General features: G+C 43.2%; 1 protein-coding gene across 4 annotated transcripts in view; it reads right to left on the bottom strand.

Moving 5' to 3' along the window:
* Positions 1-25,162, bottom strand: part of PKHD1 (PKHD1 ciliary IPT domain containing fibrocystin/polyductin) — a 278,509-nt gene that overhangs the window by 205,353 nt on the left and 47,994 nt on the right. For all 4 annotated transcript variants that reach the window (XM_037391751.1, XM_037391752.1, XM_037391750.1 and 1 more), the window contains 7 exons: positions 24,885-25,020; positions 21,322-21,517; positions 19,805-19,872; positions 15,544-17,157; positions 15,229-15,372; positions 7,158-7,371; positions 2,604-2,754 (listed from right to left, as the gene is read on the bottom strand). In XM_037391751.1, coding sequence (XP_037247648.1) covers positions 2,604-2,754; positions 7,158-7,371; positions 15,229-15,372; positions 15,544-17,157; positions 19,805-19,872; positions 21,322-21,517; positions 24,885-25,020 — 2,523 coding nt within the window. The remainder of the gene's footprint in view (positions 1-2,603; positions 2,755-7,157; positions 7,372-15,228; positions 15,373-15,543; positions 17,158-19,804; positions 19,873-21,321; positions 21,518-24,884; positions 25,021-25,162) is intronic.

Below are 25,162 nucleotides of genomic sequence, written 5' to 3' on the forward strand. Positions count from 1 at the left end.
GGAGATTGCTGCCAAACCTTGTCACATTCACAGTCTACGTTCACCTCATTTCCAGCCTACCAAATCCCAACTAATCACATTCATGTCTTTCTTATTATTTCTAGAATTACAGGCAGGTCTTATTAGGTGTCTTAAAATGACTGAAATAAAAAGGACCTTACCCTAATGTCTGTATCCCTTAGACTCAAGTTCGCAGAACCAAACTTTTTTAAAAAAAAAATATTTTCTGCTCTGAACAGAGGTTGTTCTCTCTTCTTGCCAATGCCCATTCATTCCATGCTCTTGATAATATAAGCGTCTGTCAGCCTTTCTCCAACAATTCTTTTTACTTCCAGTGCCATCCTGGAGCTAATTCTGCTCCATCATCATCTAATCATCTCTGCCGCAACCCTCCCACAAAGCTCAGCTGTGCTAAGACACTGCTGAGTTATCAGCCTGCCTGGGCATCCTTCAGAAGAGAGTAAGCAAAAGAGTGAGTAGAAAACAAAGCACTGAGCAGTGTAGGTATGCTGAGAACAGCTACGGATCAGGCCCGTTTTTTACGAAGCACTTTGAGATCCTTGCATGAGAGTTCAATAGATGTGCCAGATGTTATTATAAAGAGATGCAGCCCCATTACTTGTACACAGAGTGGTGCTGCCTGCTAATAGCACCATTATCCTAAGGCACGTGGTGCTATTAATGCATTTCACCGCTTAGTGCTGAACCTGGGGACCATTATTTCCACTGGAAAGGTAAGGCCAGTTCACATGACATGATTTAAATCTCTACAGTGAAGCATGTATATGCTGCACCAGGTCATAAATCTTAACAGGATGCTGTCAGCTAGAAAGGGACCAAAATTGAAACCATTTATCTGAACTCCCCACCCATCCACCTCTGCTCACCCAGACCAGTTTTGGGAAGAGGGATAAAATGATTCCAAAGGCCCTCTGGGTTCATTAAGCAGCCACAAATCCCAGATCTAAAAGCACGGCTAGTTTTGTCCTGCTCTCCCTGAATGAATTTAATCATTCAGAACACTTAGGACTTCCGTGATTTTCCCCACTCTGAGCAGAAAAACCATAGTAGGGCCAAACCTCACCACTTCTTCCTATTCTTGCTCCTACCTGAGTCAAAGACAACCCGTCATCATCTTGTTACTGAGACTACAGGACCTGTGACACAGCTGAGCTGTTCAGATCACAGCCAACAGCAGGTAATACCTCCTACACGCTGCAGCCCAGGCTCTGGGGCTGTAGAGATGCCCTTATCACATTCAGGAAGGAAAATATGAATAGGAAGGAGCAGTTACCAATTGATCTGATACTTGCCTGAGCACTTCCCTTTGCTGTCCTCCTGCAGTTGTCAACTAGCAAGTTTTGGGGCTTGGTTTTCTCCTTAGCTGGGCACGTTTCTGGTAGCGTGACTAGCAAGGCTGACTGGCAGATCAACACGAATAGGTAAAGGGCTACACGTGACATTCCTTCACAGATCAAGACAGACTTAACAGAATGAAGGCAAGCAATTGTATTTTGGGATACCCAGCTGCAATAGTACCATACATGTAAGGTAAGGCAAACAGTCAGAGGTTCTTAGTAAAAGATCTAGAATCCGATACTGGAAACACACCAAGATTACTTTGCCAGGACACTGCAGCCACTTTTGGGGTGGGATGGGGGAGTAAAGGAAACGTCATTACAGAGTTAAAAATGACCATGGTAGATTTAACACCAACGCTAAGCAAACAAACTTCATTTCTCTAGGTTTCAACTGTACCAAGAAGACTGCATGATAATTTGATTTAATAGATTAAAAAACAGCATTTGGTTTTTTACCATAAGTCAGGTGAGGAACTCTTCCCACTTGCTCTGCCCTGTACATGGTAGGTCCCCACCACTTCTCAGGAGCTGCTCATTTAGGAAAGGTGAGTGACAAAGGGATATTTGATGTTCTCCAAATATCCAACCCCTCTGAATTTCTTCTCACAGGTGGCACAACCCAGTATTTAGCTCAAGCCCCCAGAAACTCTGCAACACCACGTGGACTTTAAAAGGACATTTAACGTTTACCTTTTTAGATATAGAGCCCTACAATCATGTTAATTCAGAGTCATAATTTTTTGTCATGAACTCTTTACATATGTCTTTCTTCTTGCTATACCCGCACATAGCACGGAGAGGACTGTCCCATTTTACTTCAGATACCGAAGAGGAGAAAAAAACAAATATAAGCAGAGCTGCACAAATGCGGAATGCTAAGTCTCTGCCAGTGAGCTGAAACTCTGTATCACATGGCTAAGATTTCAAGTAACAGAAAATAACACTTTTAAGACAGACTTTGAATTTATATAAATAAGGGAGAGTTTGAAAAAACACCTGCATTGCACAGAAAATAAGGTAAAGCTCATTTATGTCTCATAAAATACATGATTAACCATAGTTAACCATTAATTCAGCTGCACTGCATTACAACTGCTATTCAAAGTTGGAAAGCATTTAATATTATATATTGCTGCTGCTCTGCCTAAATTGTTTTTTTTTTTGCCCCCTTTAAATGTACACAATATTACAAATTTAATTTTAAGCTGTTTGAATCAGTCTGTAAAAAAGATTTGATTATACCTGAGTGTTCTGGCCCCAGTTTTTCCATATCTCAGTAATCTTGGCAGTAATTGGCTGATTAGCTCCCTCACACTCCATCTCTGCCTCAGTTTCCATGGTAATGTTACAGGAGCTATTATAGATGAGAACTTCATCTCTTTCCACTTTAGGGCTGAAACGAGAAGGGAGGTTAAATGGGGTGTCATCAATCTTAATGAAATGCAATTATTTTTACTCTTATTAATCATTGCAAGCCATTAGCTTGTGGCAACTCCTGGCCACCATTTGTCAAACTTTGCAAATTTCTGTAATTTTGTTTCCATTCTTTTATTGTTTATTTGTTTTTCCCCCCTTTATCTGCACAGACTCGGGATGAAAATACATGCAGTAAATATCTCTCAGTGATGCCTTTCTGCTTCCCCAAACTATTACAAATAGTAGCAAACACGACTCTAGGACCAAGGCAGGAAGATAAGCGCAGACAACAGCTAGGGAATCAGCAGTGTTAGGATCAAAGATGGACTCCTACATGGTGTAGGGTTTGTTCCTGTCTCCCCCCTCCCCATCTTACTCACACTTAGCAATAGGGAATGAATAACTTGCAACTCCCCTAGGGCAAGGGGAGAAATTGGAAAAACCACACAACTGGCTAACTGGTCCCTAATTCCAACTGTGAAAAAATGAGCTCATTTAGGGGTTCCAATTCCTGCTACCCAGCTGATTGCAATGATGCTTTGTTGCTAGCACTGGAACATTAACTTAGTAAATTAATTAAAGTTACTTAACAGCCCAGACTAAGCAGATTCGATATATGTGCCAGTTATACTAACAGACATTTGCTCTAAAGCCTCCCCTTGCATAGGGGGAAGAAGTAACAGGAAAGGTGGTGGGGAGGAAACATTTTTTTTTCCCTTGGAGTTGCTGCTGACTTTGGTAGCATTTCATTATGGGGAGCTATGGGATCCAACATCTCTCAAAATGAGGGGAAAACTTCCAAATTTACTTCTACAGGCTTTGGATCAGGATGGTGTAATCCAATATCACTTTTCATTCCTTCCTCAGCCATTGCTCCTTCTTCTTCCTCTCCCCATCCCACCATCAGAAATACATCTGCATCTTGTGGGAAGGCGAGCAGAAAGGAGATGAGTTAGAGCAAACACCAACATAGCTCAGAAATTATACCACTTTTCTGAGTGGCTAAGAAAGGACAGAGTTCATACTGTGATTTGCTCGACAAAATAGAGGACCAGATAGATAGGACCAGGATTTTCAAAGGTTTTCAGGCTCGGGAAAGCCCCATCTAACAGGATTTCCTGAAGTGCCAAAGTCAGGAGCCTAAGTTCTACCAAAATTGACCTAATTGGAAAGGCAACACTCAGAGCTTTGTTAGGAGGGTGATGATCAGAATGGTTTAATGAACCTGAAATTTCCAAACCATGCTGGATATAGCAGCTCATTGTGCAAACAAAGAGCTGCTCTGACAGTGCATTTAGGGGGTGTTTGTTTTGTTGCCCTTCTTCAGGGTTAAAGTGTTAAAGGCAGCAGCCACATTAGAAACAACAGGAAAAAAGCCTTCTGCAAGTAGCTGAACCTTCTTAACGGTGAATTTTTATCGCTATATTTAAATGAACCTTTCCCTCTGCTGTATCAATAATCAAAAGCCAGCCGTAGGGAACTACACATGCTTTTGATAGCAACACTTTGAGAACTGCTCTTGTCCTGTGCAATAATTCAATGGACTGGGCTATCTTTCAAGACTGCATAGAACTTCTTTTTAATGCTACAAGAAAAAGCTGTGTCTTTTAAATAACCAACTGTTTTAAAGACAGAAAGGGGTTGTTGTGGGCTGGATGCAGGGCATAGGCCCAACTTGCCAGGCACTGAAGTCAATACTAGGACCTTTGAGCAGTTGTTCACATCTTTTTACAAAACTTAACAAGCTTTGCTTATAGGCAAAGAGCCAGTTCCTCCCTGTCCCCTAGTAACTGCATCCTGAAACCTTGATGCTGGAAAACTGTTAACAAACTGCAGCATTTAAATGAAATGTAAGAAAAAAAAGGGGTGATATATTAAAGGAAATTCAGTGACGCATCTTAGTACCAGAATGGTTAATGGCAAGACTTGCACCCCTTCTAAGTAATACACATTTGCCATTATACACTCACAAAGTGTAGGTTATAGTACAGAATAGGTTAGGAGAAGCTTTATTCAAACCACTGTAGAAGTAGTAAGAAAGAAGAGGAGAGATTTGATGTGCAGTTAAGCCAGGAATGATTTAAGTAGTTTTGTCCCCGTCCTGGAATGGATGTCTTACCACTTGAATGTTTGCACAGAATACAAATTCATACGTTTTTTGGTTATTATTACTGTTATTGATTACAGTAATCCATGTGTAATACTTTGGCAATTCCACAAACAGTTATTTTCTAGTTTGAACAGTTGAATTTTCTAATACTTTTCTACAAATTCTATTAATATTTGGAAATGAAACATTTTTTCTGAACTGAAATTTAAACAAAAAAGTTTTCCAAAGTTCTGAAACACGTAATTTGGATGTCTTCAAACTCCCTCTTCCTCTACTTCTCCCTAGCTTTTTCAGATCAGGAAACTCACTTGAAATCAATCTTCTTTGTCCCTGCTCCACTTCAGCAAGAACCAGTTTAGAAATAGATTTACCATTAAAAAAACTCAGTATTCTGGAAAATTCCTCAGCAACCCAAGTTTTAATTTCTAACTACTAGACAAGCTTGAGCACAAGGGGAAAAACTAATGATAATAACAAAGAGGTTGAAGACACTGGAAGAGTGGGAAAACATTAGGTAAGAAAAAGTTGATTGATTTGGTTCAGAAATATCTCCCTGATAGGATTCCCTGAAGGAATAATAAACCCTGTCTCTGGGACATTCACAATTAAATTGGACAAAACCACAGCGAAAAACAATAAGGAAACAGTCAGCGAACGGACCGCATTACTTTTCCTTACACAGGAGCAGCTCAAACCAAGAAAAGGAGCAAGCAGAAAAACAATCATAGGAATAGACACATTGCAGACACCTTTTTTACAAGTAAAGACCTGAGCACCGTTTTGATACCCAGGAAACACAAAGCAAAAAAAAAAAAAAAACCAAACAGGATTCAGTAAGACAAGACAAGTTTCTTGTACTGAAACACTGAAGTCATTCCAGGAGCAATAGAACTGATGAAATTAGTTTAATTTCAAGATTAATTCTTTTTACCTCTCTACGACTCCCTACTCGTGTCTGCCCCAAGAAAACTGTCCTCCCCATCTCCTAGGATGTCACAGGACATTACCAATGCACGATGTGACTTTGGACAGGTCAGTTGGCCAGATTCCTGCGCTCTGGCCTGCAGTCTGCTGGCAAACAGTTCAGGGCACAATTCTGCCTTGCTCTCCCGCAACAGGAAAATAATTTTTTTCTGCCCTAGGACAGATTTTCTCAAAACTGACAAAAATTTCATCATTCTTAAGGTGTCTATTTCTTATGAAAGCCAGGTCAAATTAAGAAAACTGGTGTGCGGGAAGAAATTACAGTCTGCCAGGCAGATGCTGTAACTATGTAGATCTTTCTTTTTAATTATTTTTTTTTTAATAAGTTAAAAACATAGTGCCGTTTGTGTCTGCTGCCTGTGTTCAGTAAATCCAGTTGGTTTTCTTCTCTCAACACAGGGCATCTGGAACTCCCTCTGGTGACTCACAACACCAGCTGTCACATAAGGACCAGATAAAGATGAGTACCAAATCTCTGCAACTCCATTGAAACACCTGGACTGCAGCATCACCCACCAGACAGGAATGGGGTTCACCATGTACAGCAGATCATGGGCAATGTATTGCAGTGATATTCTAATTCTCTGTTTCTTTAGTGTCCTTTAGAAAGTTTTGTTCATCCATTTATTCCTTAATTCAGACCTCCCTCTTACTCCTAGGAGTAAGTGCTCTGCAGGTATAAATCCCCACAGCTCCATTAAAAGCAATGGTACCAATTTATACTCCTAGGCAACTTGGCCTTGGATTTGCAAAGCCTGAGCACCCTTGCTGAGTAAATATTGCACAACCTGCTGGATTTTCTCTGCTACTTTTTACTCATGAAACTGCTTGGAGAAAGGAAGGGGGGCGAGGGGGGGGGGGCGGGGGGAGAGAAGAAGAAAAAAACACAACCTTCTGCTTCTCATAATGCCTAATCTTTTTCCCCATTGGCATCCACCAGATGTTGCTTTGGATCAGAAGATAAATATTAAAACCTAAGAAGGAACAAAGCAGGCTGTTTACGAGATGGATTTTCTGATGTCTCTCAAACCCTTTAAAAAGACGGGAGGGAAGGAGGGGGGGGACTAGTGTTGCTTTGATAGACACAAGGAAAGAATTTCACAACCCAGCGGAGCTCCCTAGTGGACTCAAGGCTAAATCGCTCTGCTGGCTTCAACCTAAGAACTAGAAATATGCTTCTTCAGTCCATCATTTGGCAGAGGCCAGTTCTGCAAAAGGTGAGATATCTTCGGGGGGGTGTTGCTCGGATGGGCCCCACTCAGCTGTTGAGGAGAAGAAGCACCAACCTGGCAAAGAGACCAGCAAAACGCCTCTGGGGTGGGTTGATGTCCCTCCAGTGCTGCTGAGGTGGGCTGTCCTCACAGACATACAGGTAAGACACATATCCTCTCTGGTGGTAGGAACCCACGGTGACTTGGACATCACATTTGATGAAGGTGGCTCTGTCTTCTCGGCAGTCAACAGAAGAATGCGTGAGGCCACAGAGAACGGCCAAAGAAGCTGCAAAGGCAAGAAAGTGAAAAAAATAACCCAAAGCAGCCACTAATACTAAGCATATCTTAGCTATTGACAGTTGTCATTGTGGATTCCTGATGTGCATATCCCAACCTCCCTTTTGGTGCATCCTTTTGGAGGATGGGTAGGTCTCCATACAACTCCTTCTGTCCCTTATGTGCTCGCTCACACAAAGCAAAATCTCCTTTGTGCATTGAGCATTAGGATGGTCTTTGGGATCAAATTGGTCTGTCCAGGAGGAGGTGACAGAAGTGATTACATACATGCACGGACAGTTCTCCCGGGAAAGACAGACCATGGTTTACAGATCAGACACAAATCCTTTACCAGGGACATGTGATAACTTAATGTCTGTCACGACTTTGAAATTCAGAAACAGGTTTCATGAAAGCATTGCCACAGCTTGGAGGGCTTCTGGGGAACATAAGTGAGATCTCCCACCTTGCTTTGCAGCTGAGTGTGACTAGAGGCTCGGTCCAAGATTGACTCCATGGATGTGGTAGAAAGTGTAATGGGAGCAGCCACTTTGCTTTGAGGTGTATTTAAGGAAGCAGTGGTGTAAACAGAAATTAGGTTTTCTTATTCTAAACCCAGACAAAAAACGGTAACAAAAAAAAAAAAAAAAAAAAAAAAGAACTGTCTGTCCCTGGAGTTCAGCTCAGTTGAAATGTTTGGTTTTAATAATTTAAAAAAGGAACCATTTAAGGATTAAACAATGCTGGAGATCAAAACTGTTTCTCTCAAAACCCTGATCGTTTTGGACTTTTGGAGAATTTTCATTAACCCTGAACTAATCTAATAGTTGTAATGAACTCCTGAAAAGGTCTATGGACAGTATTACAGGCTGCACTGCAGTATCCAGGAGTGTTCCTCAAGTTTCAGAAACACAGTCAATGCAAATTTATCAAGAAAGGAATATTTTGGTTTGTTTGTTTACTTTTCTAAGTTCCAGTTTGTTCAAAAGGTATTTTGTTTGCTGGGAAAGTGTCATTGTTAATGAATGTCTTAGCTGCTAAGCAATTCTGAAAATGGGTTTTGAAATGGTAAAAATATGAAAATGCTATATTTCTAATGTTAAAAGATTTAGTGCTTTTTCTAAAAATTATCTCATATGGAGTACTTTTGAAAAGTTTGTAACTATTTAATGTTTAAGGTGTTTTTTGAAATATTAAAACCTAGCATTTCATCTGTTCTGAACTTCAGAGAGAGAGTTCACAATTTTTCTGTATTTTTCTTCTCTGAATTTAGAATAAGAAAAAAGTTACCCACATCATTACTTCACACATTTTGCAACATGCTTAATCTCTTTCCTTTCCCAAATCCAGTGAAAATTCTCTTGCTCGGCATCCATTCAAACATTGCCGAACACAATCCCTGCCTCGAAGACCAACATATAAACATGAGAGAGACAAGTAATAGACAGAGAAGCCTAAAGCAATTATGGCACCGTGCCTGTATTTTGCTTTTACTTCCCAGAAATGATGTCTAGAGCCACCTCAGGTGTTCTATAGTTCCCACAAAAGCCTTGTGCCTTCCTTGAGGCCAGGCTGCCATTCCAAGGGCATTTTAAGCAGCACTAGATATCTGTGTTTTAGCAAATTAGTGTAATCCAATAGGACTAAATACTATGAAGATCTTGCCTTTGCAACAACCTGCAACAGAACCAATTCAGTACAGGAATTTCTCCAACAGAGGTGCCATGCATGGGCTGTTTTGGGGTTTTTTTTTCAGCCAGTGAGAGGCTGAGAACTGCTCAAAACTAGCAAAGATGAAGGACATCCAAGCAGCAATGGCACTGCCCTTTTCCTTCCTCTGCAAACCCACACCTTTCCTGCAGAACAAAGAACTAGTCCCTCTTTTGTAAAAGGGTATAACAGCTCCTTCTGTTTTACTATTCTATTCTACTAGTGACACAAAAGACTATGATAAGCTCAGATGTGGTAATGGAGAAGGTACAGCTAATCTGGATGAATAACCAGCTAGACTAATACCATATATAGCATTAAATAGAGAATATTCATCTATCTATATATAGAATAGAACATTTTCCACTGTAAGGGATCTACCACAACCATCTAGTCCAATTGCCTGACCACTTCAGAGCTGACCAAAAGTTAAAGCATGTTGTTAAGGGCATTGTCCAAACACCTCTTAAACACTGACAGGCTTAGGGCATCGAGCATCTCACTAGGAAGCCTGTTCCAGTGTTGGACCACCCTCTGAAGATGGGTGGTCAAAGGAAGATTAAATGCACATTCCAGAGTTGAAGGGAAAAAAAAAAAAAAAAAAAAAACCACCACACACCACCACAGGTTGCTGAGCTAATCAAAAGAGGCTTTGGGATTTATTTTTTTTTTTGTGGCCTTGGAAAGAACATGACAGTTTCCCTGGGTAGAAAACCAGTTGCACCCTATTTTAAGATCAATGTTAGAAATTACCCACGGAATCCCAGGACATTAATATTTTCCTAGATATTTTCCTAGATACCTTGCTGCTGTCAAAGAACTTGCCTGGATAATGTAGGCCACCAGAAGATATTACCTGCACAGTCCTTAGAGCTCAGCAGAACAGCCTGTTACTCTTTGGATACTCCCAAAATGTTACATGGAAATCAAGCATTCCTGATGTGCTCTGGTGCCCACATCTCAATGTTATCATGCCTGTGGGAACGTAAGGTTTTGCATCCTGCCAACTGCTGAAATAATTTCTAAATCAAACCAGGCAAATAAAAGGTATTCATTTATAAAATCTAAGCTAAAGAGCATGGTTACAAAGGGTTGTAGAGAGATCAGTGGAACCTAAATCTGAGAAAACCCTGCTTAATCTAGACACCCAGAAGCAAACCTAAGACTACCTTCTCCCTCTCAGATGGAAAGAGGGAGAGATCTCATCTCTGCACCCTACAGCTCCTGTCCATCTGATGGAGATACCACTCTTCAGGGAGATGTCCATTTCTCATTCCTTCCTTGGGGATCTCCAAGGTCCTCATTTTCCCCTGCTCCCAGAGGATTTAGTATCTTTTCTTAGGAGGAAATCTTGGCCTTCCTTTCACCCCCGTTCCTCTGACCATTAAACACAAATAACCCTGGTATTACTGGTGCTGTGATCTGCCACAACAGTAACAAAAAAATCAACTAAAGATTGCAACTTACTTCGTATGTCCTAAAAGGATAGTCTGTCTGTTCTGGGACAAAATACTGATTAATTGGTTAGCGTTCAAACCTCAAAATGAAGCTGCTTTGTGCTTTATATTCCCCATAAAGATAAAACCTGCTAATGACATGTAATACAATCCCATCACTGAGATGAACCCATTCGTCCCATTACAGCTTCTCTTTTCAGATAAGACCCAATGGCAGCCAAATCTCTGCATGTTGGTAATGGGTTAGGGACCGACCGACCCCAACCCTGTCTTTGAGGGATACTCTGGCTCAAGGCAGGATCCTGGGATGCTCAGCACAAGGGCTTTTTTCTGGGTCACGGTTTAATAACAACTGCCGGATGTGTGATGAGGCTAAAACCTACAGGAGTTCCAAGGGCAGCTGCAGACTGATTGAACTACTGCCCAAGGACTCCCAGTGCCAAACCACACATCCCTGGTCATCCACCGCTCACAAAATAGACTGAAGAGCACATTATTAACATGTGCTTCGCAAAGAAGACAAAGGTTAAAATAAATAAATAAATGGGAAAGGGGAAAAATAGACCTTTTAAGGTCACCAAGTCCGACCTCTGACTATGAGGAATTGTTCCCTAGGAGACATTCATTTCACACAGCCAAGTTTCAGAAGTCCCAAGAGATGACTTTGCAAACATCTATTCTACTGCCTGATAGATCTCACTGTCAGAACATTCCTGCTGTGTAATCAATATGCTTCCCCCCTCCCCCCCCCCGCCTTTTTCTTAATTCTATTTCCAGATTTGAAAGACAGAAGGGACCATTTGGATCCTTTAGTTAGATCTCCACAACAAACATCAGAGGCCGTGGTTTCTACTGAGGTCTCAATTGCCATGACATGTCCCCTTCACATCTTCTGCATTTACTCATAAAAATCACCCCATTTCCCTGGCTGTAGTCCTCCTCAGTCCTAGCTCAGCGCATCTCCTTGGAACATCTGCACTGCTGCAACCAAAACTCATTCCTCTCTCCACTCTTGCCCCATAGACAGAGCTCCACCAAGCCATATCTCTCTTCCTTTTAAACCAGCCTAATTTAATTTCTAGCCTTCCATCTAAATCCTCTTCCATAAACATCCACTTTTAACAATGTAATCTGGCTAACAGTAGGTCCAGAACTTGCCACCAAAGATCCCAAGAGATGTTATATCAAAGTCCTAATGCCAGACCTGTTACTCCAAGCATGCTGGTGCAACCAGGTTTTTCCCTGACGGATCTTCTTACCAATTCACCTCCTTTTAAAGGTGCTGCCTTTACCACTTTTAGTTTTCTTTGCTTTTTTTCACCCCAATGTCAAACGTACTATTTCAGGTACCAGCTCACTGCAAAACTTACATATGGTACCTACCTAATGGCACCTAATAGGAATATTCAGTTATTTTCTCACCTGCCTCAAGCTTCCTGCCAATCTTCCCATCTTTCACAGGAGCACAATCCAATCCCACAGGCGTTAATCACGTGTTCTGTAAATTTAACCTGAGCTGAAGAGAATCCACAGCTCTATTCACAACAGCGCCTTGACACGAGTGACAAAGCAAGAACCAGAGAAGGGGAGAGCTGTCAGGATCAAGCCAGTTCTCTACTAAACCTTGAAAGACTTGTGGGTTAGTTTGGGTTTGGGGGTTTCGGTTTGTTTTATTTTTTCCATGAAGGGAGCGTAGTTTCATTAATTTTATTTAATTTTCTTAAGCTTTAAGAGTGAAACTCAAATTTTTCGCTCCGTTCCAATTTTTCTGGAGCTGGCAACAAGCAACAGTTTTCATAAAGGCATGTGGGCTTACGTTCCTACTCCTTGTGCTCCGGATTGAGCACAGTTTCAGTACTTAGCCTGCCCAGCTCTTATCAATGATCAAACCAAAACCTTGCTGCAACCCCTCTCAACACCCGTTCCTAAGGAAGACCCTGTGGGGCAGGCAGGCTTATGGATGGATCCTGTGGAGACTAGCAGTTCCTCATGTCTTAGAAAACTGCCTGTTAAAAGGAAAAGTCACATTTCCTACCTGCAGAGCCTTGCCCTACGGATTTGATCACGAGTAAGCTAGATGGACTGGTTGGGGATTTCCACGTGAACATCTCTTAATCTTAAGCAGGCCAGACACAACATGACCTAGCACTGAAACCCCAGGGCAGTGAGCTGCCACCTGACATCCCGCAGTGCCAGAGGGGAGGTGTTTCTGCTTCACAGCATGCTGTAACAGAAGAAATGCAGCTTGAACTCTTCACTTCTCATCAGCCAGTCCACAAGCAGTGCTAGAAAATATCAGACAAGCATCCAACCTGGCTGGGCCAACCTCTGTGCCAAAGGGGCCCTGGGGCACCACAGACCTATCCCTCCCATCTCTTTTGTGGCTTATGGTCCCGCATCCCCAAAGTCACTTTGCCATCTCTCCCACGTGGACGAGGCTGTGAAAGAAAGGTCTGAGCACTGGATGTGTGAGTGCCAAATAGCAAACTTCCCTGGGCAAACAGCAGCACGTCAACCACGAGGTGAGACTGGACTAACTGCACTTAAGTCCATTCATGCCCTAGACGGTGGGGTTGTATAACCCTTAGGAGGAACTCTGTCTGGAAAGCATCTCACTCTATAGATTCGCAGATGCCACATGCAGGTGTGCACAGGCTGTCTCAGGGAGCACAAATAGCCTGGCAAACACTCACAGATTTAAGCAGCCTGCGAAGGATTTTTATTCTTTTTCTTAAATGCAAAAAAAAAAAAAAAAAAAAAAACCAAAAAAAAAAAACCCACAACATTTTCCTGTAAATACTCTATTGAGAGAGAAACATTTTTGTAACTCGACTGGTGAGATTTGCAAGACTGCACGCTGCAAAAATCCACGGCAGGGGAGAGAGGGGGTGTCTTGTAACTGGCCTCAAAGCAGGGCTGCCTGCATCCCTTTGGCTGGTGAGGCAGCACATCCTTCGCATCCCCTCGCCAGGAAGGCGGCCCGCACGGGGCCAGCAATCAGCGGGCACTTGCTGACATCTAGTGTCGGAATAAGCTTCGTGGTCCTGCCTCTGAGATGGCTTTCCCGAGGCTGCCTCTGCCACCCACCACCCGGTGAATTTTGAACACAGTTATTAATGTTTTCACAGTCTGGATCAATTTGATTTGCATTTTATTCTGCTGTTCTTCCTGCAATAACCAGACTTCCCTGTTTTGTGCTGTAGGTTTATCAATGCTCCAGCACCATGTCTTTTTTCTTGGTTAAAAAACAATAATAAGCAGTTTTGTGGACTATGCCTGGATCTTTTTTAAAAGAAAGAAAATTGAGGCCTTACAACCTCTTGGCGTCTCCTTTTGAGTGTTTGGGTTTGGGTTTTAAATCCCTTTTTTCCCCTCCTCTCCATTTTTCTTAGTATTCCTCATGGATGAGGAAAGGGACCATTTGAAATTATAAGAATAAATTAAGAATTTTGGAATAATTGGGGCTGAAGACCACCACTGGATGCTTCTTGTCCCAATCCTTGCTCAAAAGAACATTAAATTTCACATTGGACTGGTTTCTCAGAAACTAATCTAGTCAACTTTTGTCTATTTTGAAGGATGGAGAGTTCACACACATTTGAGCAAAACCCTGGCCATTTACTCTGATAGACACTCTCCCTGTCAGCTTTCTTCCAGGTCCACAAAAGATAGGAGGCTACAAATCTTTGGTCACTTGGATGATGGACCTCTGAATGGCCACAGAACAGCAAATATTTCTGTAGATCTCAGGATGTTGTCCTCACATCAGAGCTACGAAGGGGCTGAAGTGTTACATGACCAAGTGTTGGAATGCTGCAGCACCAAGGTAGGGGCTCTTGCCTAGTGTTTGGGGAATGGCATATGACTCAGGGTGAGATTCCAAGTCTTAAATCCTGCCTTTTGCAGATCTTAGAAGCCTAATTCTGTGCTGCCAGCTGGAGAGGGAGGAATAAATCCTGTCCCCCAGGAAATGTCCGTTTCAAAGAGTTTCCTCCAAAATTGAGGCAGGGTTATTTCTCTCTGAAAGAGCTAGTTTTTGGCATCATTCCCTGCTACCACTCTCCAGTTAAGGAGGATGTTCTGGCTGTGGGATGATCCCATCTTCCTTTCAAGGAATTCAAATTCTTATCTCCAGCTTCCAAAAGGTATGAACTGGCCACAGTACATCTTTTGTTCACCCTCCCAGTCATTTATCTTTCCCCCACCACCACCCCCTTACCCCACTGAAGCTGTCCCACCATGCAGCCAAAACACAAAACACATGAGGCCACAGAAGAAAAGACATTTAAAGGAGCTCAGCTCACTACGATGGTCACGATGGCCAAGAGCAGCTCGGGTACCCAGCCCTGCAGCTCTCATGCACATTTTGTATGAGGCCGTTTTCCCAAGGAGTCATTGCCACAAGGAACTGATGAAGTTGCACAATTGATGAAGCATATCTCATACACATCCACAAAGCATGAGTGACCACAGGCGCATGGTGGATCTAGTCCAAAACCATGGCCATTGACACAAAAACTGCCCCTGACAGCAACTGTCTTCAGACTGAGCTCAAAACCCACAATTCAGTGCTATGTTGGCTCCTCTCCTTTCTCCAGAGCTGCTGCTGCTGCTCTGTTCCCCTGGGATCCCCCAGTTTTGGGTCAAGACAGTTTTTTAGAAGACATTAACACAATGCCAGGTTTTGCATCTTAACTGACCATGTAAGCGTGGGGCAAGGCAGCTCAGGTCAGTCATCGTCATGTTGCCCAACAGTCCACAGCTGGTGCCACAGACTGTGACCAAAGTATTCCCTGGGGAAAACCCAGTTCCACGCAGGTAAAGCGCTCCTCCGTTCAAACCACCTTGGAAAAAGACAGAAAATGGGATTTAAGGCAAAGCCCGACAGTCAGCTCTCAACAAGGGTATTTTTTTGAAGTCATATTTTTTCGAAGTCATATTTTTTCTTTCATGCCAAAAATAACAGTCATTGCAGTCCCTCAGTGGAGGAGCTGCAGCAAGCCTCCATGACTTACCCCAGTTGTAGTGGGCAGCTGCCACCATCAGAGGAGAGGTGAAGGTCAGGTTGGAGGAAGCCCAGCCCCTGGGGACATCTAGGCCCAGCACATGGTACTTGCCAGCAGGGAGCCAGGGAGCTGAGCACTGCAAAGCAGAGCGAGTGATGGTGACACCGCTACAAGCAAAGTCTCCAACAAATACGTCGATGGTGTCCATCTCTGTGACTCGCGAAACTGTCACGGTTAAAAGGAGACCAGTTGCAACAAGCGAAAGGAAAGCTGGGGTGAACTCCTCGCTGTAACTTATCCTTCCAAGGTAATAGGAGATGCCATCTACTTTTAGACTCAAAGCCCTAGTCCCCTTACCCGGAGGCACCGTGCACTGGATAGCTACACAGGTGACACTGAGAACAAGGCAGGGGTGATGATCAATGAGAACAGAAGTCATTCTCTTTCCTTTCAGTGCCGAGCCTACTAGGGTGAGTAGGCCTCCACCGTTGGTACTGAAGTTCCGTGGGTAAAACCGGTACACCTGGGGCAGGATGGTGAGAGCACTGGACGCCTTTCTGAAGCAAGCTTGCCCACTTTGCCTGTTGGATACGGAAACGTTGTGCTCCCCTGGGGCAATGCAACCCGTCTGGCACTTGATGCTGGTCTCATTCCAGAAAGTTACCTTGCAGACAGCCTGGTTATTCACATGTACCACGGGGCTATCGCTTGCCCATGCCAAACTCTGTCCTTTGATCATCACGTAGGTGAACGTCTCATTCATCTCCCAGGTCACCAGATCTACAATGGGGGTCCACTGCTCATGAAGGTGGAGTGTACAGTCTCCAAGGCAGACACTGGTGATCCCGTTGACAGTCACTGTGACATTAAGAACCCAAGACACCTCAGCCAACCAGCGGTAATGCAAAGGATGAGCGCCTGGGAGGACGGTACAACTAATGGCATCGTTACCAGAATTCTGGATCTCGCAGGAATAATTACTTCCCAAGCTGACCCGTACCAAATTCCTCCTGGATTTTAAAGCAATACCAGATATAGTGAGTAACATCCCACCACAGACTGATCCTTGTGATGGGAATACAGAGGTTATCCGTGGAGTTATTGTAAGGGCCTGCAGCCTTGCTGTCACACGAGCATATCCTAGCTGCCTCTGAATAACCTGGATGGGGAAAGTCCCAGGCTCCAGGCTGCTCAGTGGCAAAGAGCACTGATAAAACATGGCAGAGTTGTTGCCACGTTGAAACTCCAGATCACATTCACTGAGCCCAAGCTTAGCCACAGATCCAGTGATGTTTATCCCCTGGATGCTCAAGAGCAGACTGCTGTCTGTGATTTCTGTTTCAATGACAGTAATCAGAGGAGTCAGAGCTCTTTGGTAATTAAAGGTGGTGGTCCTTTTTGCAGAGAAAGCATGTTGAAGTGACCTACTGCTGATGACTACGTTTACTCTGACAGACACGTCTTGTGAATCTTCATTGGGCAAATTAGCAGCTGGAGGGGTCAGGCACCAAACTGTCTCTTCTGCCAAGTGAGTAACCGTACAGGTTCGCCTGTCCATTGAAACAGAAAGCAGGGCAGGATTTTGACTAAAGCCTACCCCAGAGATTGTGAGCAGCGTTCCACCTAGGAATGAACAAAAAAAAAAAGTAAGGAAGAAAGACATTATATGCAGGAAAGGAATTAATAACTGTGTGTGAACAATCACAAACCATCATAAAGCTGATAAGCACGGCAGACAGTCTTGGCCAGGGTGAATGGATGAAGAAATTAAGTCTTTTTTTTTTTTTTTTTTTTTTTTTTTTGAACAAGACAGCTAGAGATAATAGCCATCATATATCAGGATAGTCCTACGTGAACAGGAGGCTAAGGTATCAGATAGCCAGGGACCTTCATGGCAGTAAATGACAGCAGAAAGCCACCACAGAACTAGAAGAAGCCACTGCGAAAGGGCCTCTGCGAGGAAACAGAGAATTAATTCTTCAGGGAATGGGATTGCTTGTACAGAAGATGGTAGAGATGGTTTGCTCCTGCTGCATACAGAGAAACAGAATGGGTTATGATAAACTATCGAACAAAAAGCCGGAACTGCAGACCTTCCTTCAGTCTTCAGTTCTGCCTGGCCACTCAGGCAGAGCACCAGATTTGCCATGCACTGATGGTCACTTGCCCGCGAGGAGTTCACTGACCAGAAAAGCTGATATATTGATGAATGCTTCCAAGTTCAAGCCCTCCCCCCCTACTGACATACTCCCAGCCTGCACCGTTTAAAGTGGGTAGAACAGGAAGAGAAAGGGAAGAGCAGTTCCCCCTCCACTGTCAAAGGCAACTCTGACCAGGGCTTCCCTCGCAGGGGCTGGAGGAAGGCAGGCTGCCTGCTTTCCCCTGTCTTTGCCCTGGATGTTTTCATTCCCTGGGTATCTACTGAAGACCACGGAAGATGACAGCAACTGGGTAAACAAGGCTCGATGTGAACTGATAGGATCATTCATATGGAAAAGCAATCCAGGAAGAGTTAGATACAAAGTTATGACCCCCAAATGAGTTGTCCTGTTGTCTAGTGCTGGAAGCTGGAAGTCTGTTGAAGTATCATCATCCATTGCTCCTCACTCATATAATCTTCCTAAATCATCCCATGTTTGGGTCACTCTGGGAAACAGGCTATCTTTGGTCTGATCCAGCACAGTTGTTCTACAGCATGGCAATGGAGTTTTCCTCTCCACACTGACAGGAGAAGGAGCCTTGGGAGTCTCTGCTACCACCCTTGCCAGTGACAATAGGTGCTAATTATCTGGAATAAGCATGAATCTTGACGTATGAATTTATATAACATTGTAAAGCACCGGTATATGCACTGCCACCCAGGGTGCTGAGAAGAAGGGCAGCACTGAAGAAGGAGCAGTCTGGACTTTAGGAAGTCATAATCATAAAAATGCAAACCCTCCAGCATTCCCAGCCTAATCCCATGCTCCCAAGCCCAGAGCCCAGCTGAAGCCTCTCTCGATCTTCCTTTAGTTTTCAGTACTGTTACCCCCCATGCCCTGCCTTGTTTCAGCCTCTTTGTCCATTAAGCCCATGCCCTTTCTTTTCCCATGATCTGGCTGAAAAATAACTGGTTTTATGACAGGGTTCCTTTTGAGCAAGCTCCAATCCTTAATCAGATGGCCACGAAAGCGTTGAGACAACAAAAGATTAGAGAAAAGGGGAGAAAGACTGGGGCTTTTTGCAGCAGTGATATTCTAAGTCAGCTTAAGCCATTCATAAAACTATAGCCAAAGAGTTAATCAGTTCTTATTTAAATTTCAATGTAAGCTTAAATATGAAAAGGTGCAAATTTTTTTATTATTATTTTTATTTTTTTTAGTATAGCTTAATCTTCATAAATGATAGGCTTTACTCTCCAAGCTCTATCCCTGCTTTCATCTTTCAAGGCTCGGGCACTTCACAAACTATTGAACTAATCATACACCACAAAGCCACTGAGTTTTTGTATCTTTAAATGCATTGTAAACCTGAGAAAGAAATCTGTGGAGGACCTGAAGTTGCATCACAAGAATTTCTCTGTCTTCTATAAAAGCATTTCTAAGGGCTCATGTAAAATTCACTACAGGGATTTAACTCTCCCCCACCCCTAGCCAAATGACAAAATAAATCAACCAGCCCAAATATGCTTTTTAAGATTTAAAGTAAAACTTTTCTTTTTAATTCAGAGATGTTTTGCTCCGAAACACACATAAATTATTTCCAATGTTTAAAAGATTGGAATGGGAATTATAAATATTTCCCTTTCGATTAAAATTAACATTGGAAAAGGGTGTGGTTTTTTTGTCATTTCAACTTAAAAATGAACGTCCCCTTTGGGATCACTTGAAATTGTTGTTTGATTCAAAGCACAATTGTACCCTGCTTTCCACCTAACTTTCTTGCAGAAAGCTTTGAAAGATGGAGGTGTAATGACTGAAGGAAACAGCACAGATGAGTCAGGTGTGGGTGTGCTTTGTTTTCCCAATAGGAACATGCAAGGAGACATGAGCAAGCACTGGGGGAAATGAAATTCAAAGCACAGGGAGCCCAGAGCCAGCCAACCAGGTAGAGGGATGCTCACTACAATCCCACATTTCCAGACTGCTGCTGTCTGCATAATCAAGGGTCACAGATTTAAACCACCCTCATTTAAACTGATGTGAAATGGGATGCCCTTTCCATTCCTGCAGGAAAACTGTGCCCTTGATCCCTTTAACGTCCCTAAATGGCTGCAGATGTACTGATTTACCCAGAAAGGAGCCACAACATGGCTCTATGCCGAAGATCTCCGAGATGTACTGGATTAATGGCTCAACCCTGCAAAACACAAGCAACATAGAAAGGGGTTTGGTTTATTTTTGTATATATTTTTCTCTCCTGCTGCGATGCTATTCCTTCTTACAACTCCTTCTAGGTTGGAAGACCAAACATCCGCCTGTCACACCCCCTTGGTTCAATGCCACAGTGACAAGTCCACCCCACACACCAAATTTTTCCATGTGATTTCAGTGACATCTATTATGAATGCTGTCTTATCAAGTGGCAACCTGTGAGTCAAATTTAGTTCATGAGGTACAACTGAATTGCCCATTAAAATAAGCAAGAACGAGGGAGGGGTTTACCAAACAAATGCCACTGTAGCTATGCCCATGGACAGGAGATGCAAGTGGACTGAAGAGACATCCCAGCTGCCTTCCCTCCTTATGTCCTCCCAGGAGGCAGCAGAGGTAACTGCAGCAAGAGGAAACCTCAGCAAGAGGAAACCCAGAGACAGCCTCCTGAAGCCTGCTCAGATAAGGATGTAGCTCTGCTTCTGTCCCACCTACATCTATTTTTCCTCCTCATCACCCTCCTTTCAAAAACAGCCCCGTCCTAAAAAGACACATCAGAGAAGTAGACCTTCCCAAGCCTGCAATCCAGCCCACCAGAGATCAGAGTTGTCTCCTGGGATGACCCATCTCCCTCCACTCTCTGTCCCTGGAGGCAAAGTGATGGTGCCGCTAACAGACTCCAGTATCAGATAGGATGAATCCCTGCATGTCATCCCACTGACCACGGGCTTTTTCCTTCTGAGGTACAAAAACTCAACAAGCAGCTTAGGGTGGTTTGTGAGCAATAAAAGCAGCTCCCTCCTCCCCAGCACCATTGTTTCAGAATCATTCCTAGCAGCTGCCATGGACGCTGTGTGGCTGAGGAGCAAAACTATGTTGCTCATGAATGCATTGTTGCATCCCCCTTTAAGGTCAGTATTCCCCCACATTTTAATTCACTTATACTACATTTATCTGGGTATGAACTTGAGGTGTCACCTTAAAAGATGGAAACTGCATCATTTAAAAATTCTCCAAACAAAGCATTTTTTTATTTTTCAAACTAGCTTTTGTTTTTCTCATGAAAAGTGTTTCTTCTCTTGTGCTGTTTTCCTACAGCAGGATTTATCTGCATTTGACCTGAATCTGTGAATACCTTTGATTTCCTGAATATGCATTTTTCATCAAATCAACTGTTTTTTCTAAAATGTTTCTCTTCTGCCTCCTACTGATCCAAGGGGAGTTAATTGACTAGCATTAGCAGTTTGCTGACTTCGGTTTCACAGATCAATAAATGCCTTGATAATTATTCATAATTTTATACCACACTGCAGATTTCACCGTTAGGTACAGAATTTGTGAAAACTCTTACCTTTATTTTCAGATTAACCCTAAAATATCAAACAGGATGGAGAATTGTATTTATATATTACGGAAGGTACATACATTGACGCACCTGTGTGAAGTGACAGCAACGCCATTGATGATAACAGAAACATTGTACCATCCCGCAGCCAAAGCTGGAAGCGTCACATTGACACCACGGTCCGTCTGCACCTGGATCTGTGCCCCTGAGCCCCCAATTTGGACCTTGATATCTGCCCCATGGTAGCTGGCAAACTGGGATATTCCGATGTGAAGCTCCTGACCCCCTGCAGAAAGAAGAATGGGTGGAATTATTTCAGTGTTTCTGTCAAGAGTTATTTTAGCATGTGTAACCATTGCCTGAGGAAGAGTATGGAGTCCCATCATGCCAGAACAGGTCTGGTCATGTCCATCAGCCCAAAACAAAAACCAGAGGACCACAAGAGTTCTGTATCCCACTCATCCCTTGGCATCATTGTTAAGGTCACCAACCACCAATGTCGTCCTGAGACATTAGCACAGTGAGCTTGGCTACAACCATCGATGGCCACTCTCAGCTTGCTGATACGCCTTCAGGATAGGACAGGATCTGTGCTCCCTTACCATAAACACCTATCCTATAAATATCTGCAGCTAATTAGAGCCAAATCCAGCCTTTGTAAAGCACACAGAATCTGGAGCTGAGGAGTTCTGGGATTTTTCCTAAATTCTTAACAAATAATCCAAGCCCCACGCAGCTCCTTGCTCACTCGCCCATGTGGGATGGGGGAGAGAATCAGAAGGGTGAAAGTGAGAAAATCTGTAGGTTGAGATGAAGGCAGTTTAATAAGTAAAGCAAAATCTGCACACACAAGCAAAGCAAAGCAAGGAATTCATTCCCTACTTCCCATGGGCAGGCAGGTGCTCAGCCATCCCCAGGGAAGCAGGGCTCCATCACGTGTAACGGGAAAACAAAAGCCAAAATGTCAAATTTCGCCACATTCCTTCTTCCCCCAGCTTTATATGCTAAGCATGACACTCTGTGGTCTGGAATATCCCTTTGGTCAGTTGGGGTCACCTGTCTCAGTTGTGTCCCCTCCCAGCCCTTGTGCCCCCCCAGCCTACTCACTGGTGGGTGAGGTGAAGAACAGAAAAGACCTTGGCTTTGTGTAGGCACTGCTCTGCGATAACTAAACCACCCCTGTGTTACCAACAGGGTTTTCCGCACAAATCCAAAATATAGCCCCATACAAGGTGTTATGTAGAAAATTAACCCTATCCCAGCCAAATCCAAAGCACCTCGTTTTCAGGAAACATGGTCCTCCCCCATTTAAGCTGTATTGTGAGCTAAATTATACTCAGTTTATAGAGCATGCTTTCCTTTATGTGTGCGTAGTGTAGTAACACAAAAGGACAAGGGCAGTAGACAAGGAAATTTCACAACCTAAATTCCTCCTGAAAAAGCTTAATTAGAGTGGTATCCAACAGCCCAAATAAAGGTATTTTCACCAAGATAGCTTTCTGTAGTCAATGAAGAGAAAAAGAGGTCTTTATGGCACGATTCATCTTACTGTAAGGGAGACAAAAAAAAGCTGTGGTGAATCCCACCATAGAAACATCTATTTCTCTTCACTGACTATGCAAGGCACCTAAACAAGTGCAGACAGAGATGTGTTTAGGAGGTGAAGCTCATCCTCCTGTCTCCTCTGAAGGGTGAGGGTTCAATTACGCAGAAGCACCAATAAACAGGATGAGGAGGGGTCTTCAACCCTAACTCCCTGCTTTCACATTATATAAATCCCTCTCCTAAATTAATCAAGAAAAAAGAAAATTATCATCCTCCTGAGCCAGCCAGCCCAAAACACTTGTCTATGTACAGAGTTGCTTGAGAACAGATAGCAAAGATTAGCTGTCACAGACCAACTCCATTTTAGCCCATTCCTCTTCATTGAGCACACGTCACCGTTATCCTAGCCACAGAGAGAGGTAGTCAGGAGCAGCTCACCTGCTTCACTCTCTCTTAAGTCTTAATCAAAATCAACTTCTATAGGTTAATGCATTCTCACTAAAGATTCAGTGGCAATTTTGTCTCCCAAGCAGAGGGCAAGGTCACTTGGCTTTAGCAAGGTCACCATTGCCATTCAGCCCCCCAGCCTCTGCTTTGGAGGAGTCTCTGCCTCCCGTGAGGTGGGAGAACCTGTACAAAGCTCCCTTCATCTACCAGGTCCTCTAAGCAGATCTTGAAGCCAGTGCTTTTCAATTCTGCATGCTCAAGAGTCAGATAAAGTTTGAAAGCCTGTGAAGTTGAATATATTTATAGTGTGAACTCTTTGGACTCTTGGTCAATTGTCAGCTTAATCCTAGATGCCTGGAAGGCATCAGTGTAATTTATTTATTCTTTTTATTATATAGGAGGGAAATTATGTTAAAAAATGAAGCCATGGAGGTTCTGAATAGGAGATTGAACTCAGCCACACCACTGTTCAAGAGACACAATAACATTAAGGAATTTCTTGCACCTGGGCTGCCAGCGGCTAGAAAAAGATCTCCCCTTGGTGCTATGGTATCTGAATAATGTTCAGATGATAAAGGACGTTTTTTCTTATTTATGCGTTCTGGAGTAATAGAAAACAACAAGGGCATTTGGGAAAAGGAACAGAAATGCCGAGCGTGAGTCAAGAAGTGCATTTTGTCACTGGCAGTCACCTAATTCCTTGCATCCCCACCAAATCCAGCCAAACTGCTGAGCTGGGGGAGCTTTATTAAAGTGTGTACTGGAGAAGTTACAAAAAGCAAGGAAAAGACCTGCAGATGATTGCATGCTTGGAGGAATGGGAGTGGAGTAGGTAGGAAAGTAGGAATATTTCTCTCTGCCTCCTGTCTTCCTTCCTCTCCCTCTCAGGTACTAGGAATCTGGTTGCCACACAGAAATGTAGTAAACCTTCCCAAAAGACTTGTTTTTAAGTAGACAGTGCTCACTGTTAATGCCTTCTATTCCCAAAGCCCAGCCAAACCCTTGTGGGGAAAAAAAAAAAAAAAAGAAGGGAAATGAGCAAAAAACCCAGCCCCAAGTAGACACATTCAAAAGACAGGAATGATAAACAGTCCATGAGATCTACTTCAGATTTTTCCCCCACAAAGTCCATGAAGTCTATGCTTTGACACAAGGTCAAACTGGAAGAAACAGTTTAGCTTGGAAATGGGAGACCGTAAGACAAATTTCCCTCTATTCTGTTTTCAGCAGCCCAAAATGCACATAATGCACTTTATGATCAACCCTCTGGGACCCTGGAGAAGGACGTTCTCTAGGGATCGCTTCTCTTGTCATGGCTGAACCTGTTATCAGGAACAAATGGGTGGAATAATTTCAGGGCAGAGTCAGAGAAACGGGACACAAAGGGAGCACTGTGCAGCACCTGACATCCTGTGGACATCATCCATACTGGCCTAAGGCAAGTACCTCGTTATCTCACGTATGCTAGAGTCAAACCAACATAAAACAACCAGACCTGAGCAGAGCTAGCAGGAAACACAAGGAGTACAAAGTTAAAAGAAAACAACAAAAGAACAGCATCAGATTAACAAACTCCATAGACCTAGATTCCCCCTGCTCCACCACCATCAGCAACAATACTTCCATAGATGATGCCCAATACACGTCTGCAGCCTTTTCACCTGCTATGCCACTTCTGTTTCTGCTTAGCGATACTACAGCAGGGTTTAAGGAAGGATCATACTGGAACAAGTTGGTAACTGTTGTTGACTGGTATCCAGAAATTAGTGTCACACGGACAGCAGCATCTTCTGTACCCTAGAAAAAGAAATGAAAAAATGTCTGGGATAAGAATGCACCAATAAAAAAAAAGTTATTCCCTATATTTCTACATCTCCCATACTTAACAACTTAGGCACATGGCACTGACAGAATTTGTGTATCTACCAAAATCAAATGT

Source organism: Falco rusticolus, chromosome 6 (genome assembly GCF_015220075.1).
Source record: "Falco rusticolus isolate bFalRus1 chromosome 6, bFalRus1.pri, whole genome shotgun sequence".
Taxonomy (NCBI): Eukaryota; Metazoa; Chordata; class Aves; order Falconiformes; family Falconidae; genus Falco; species Falco rusticolus.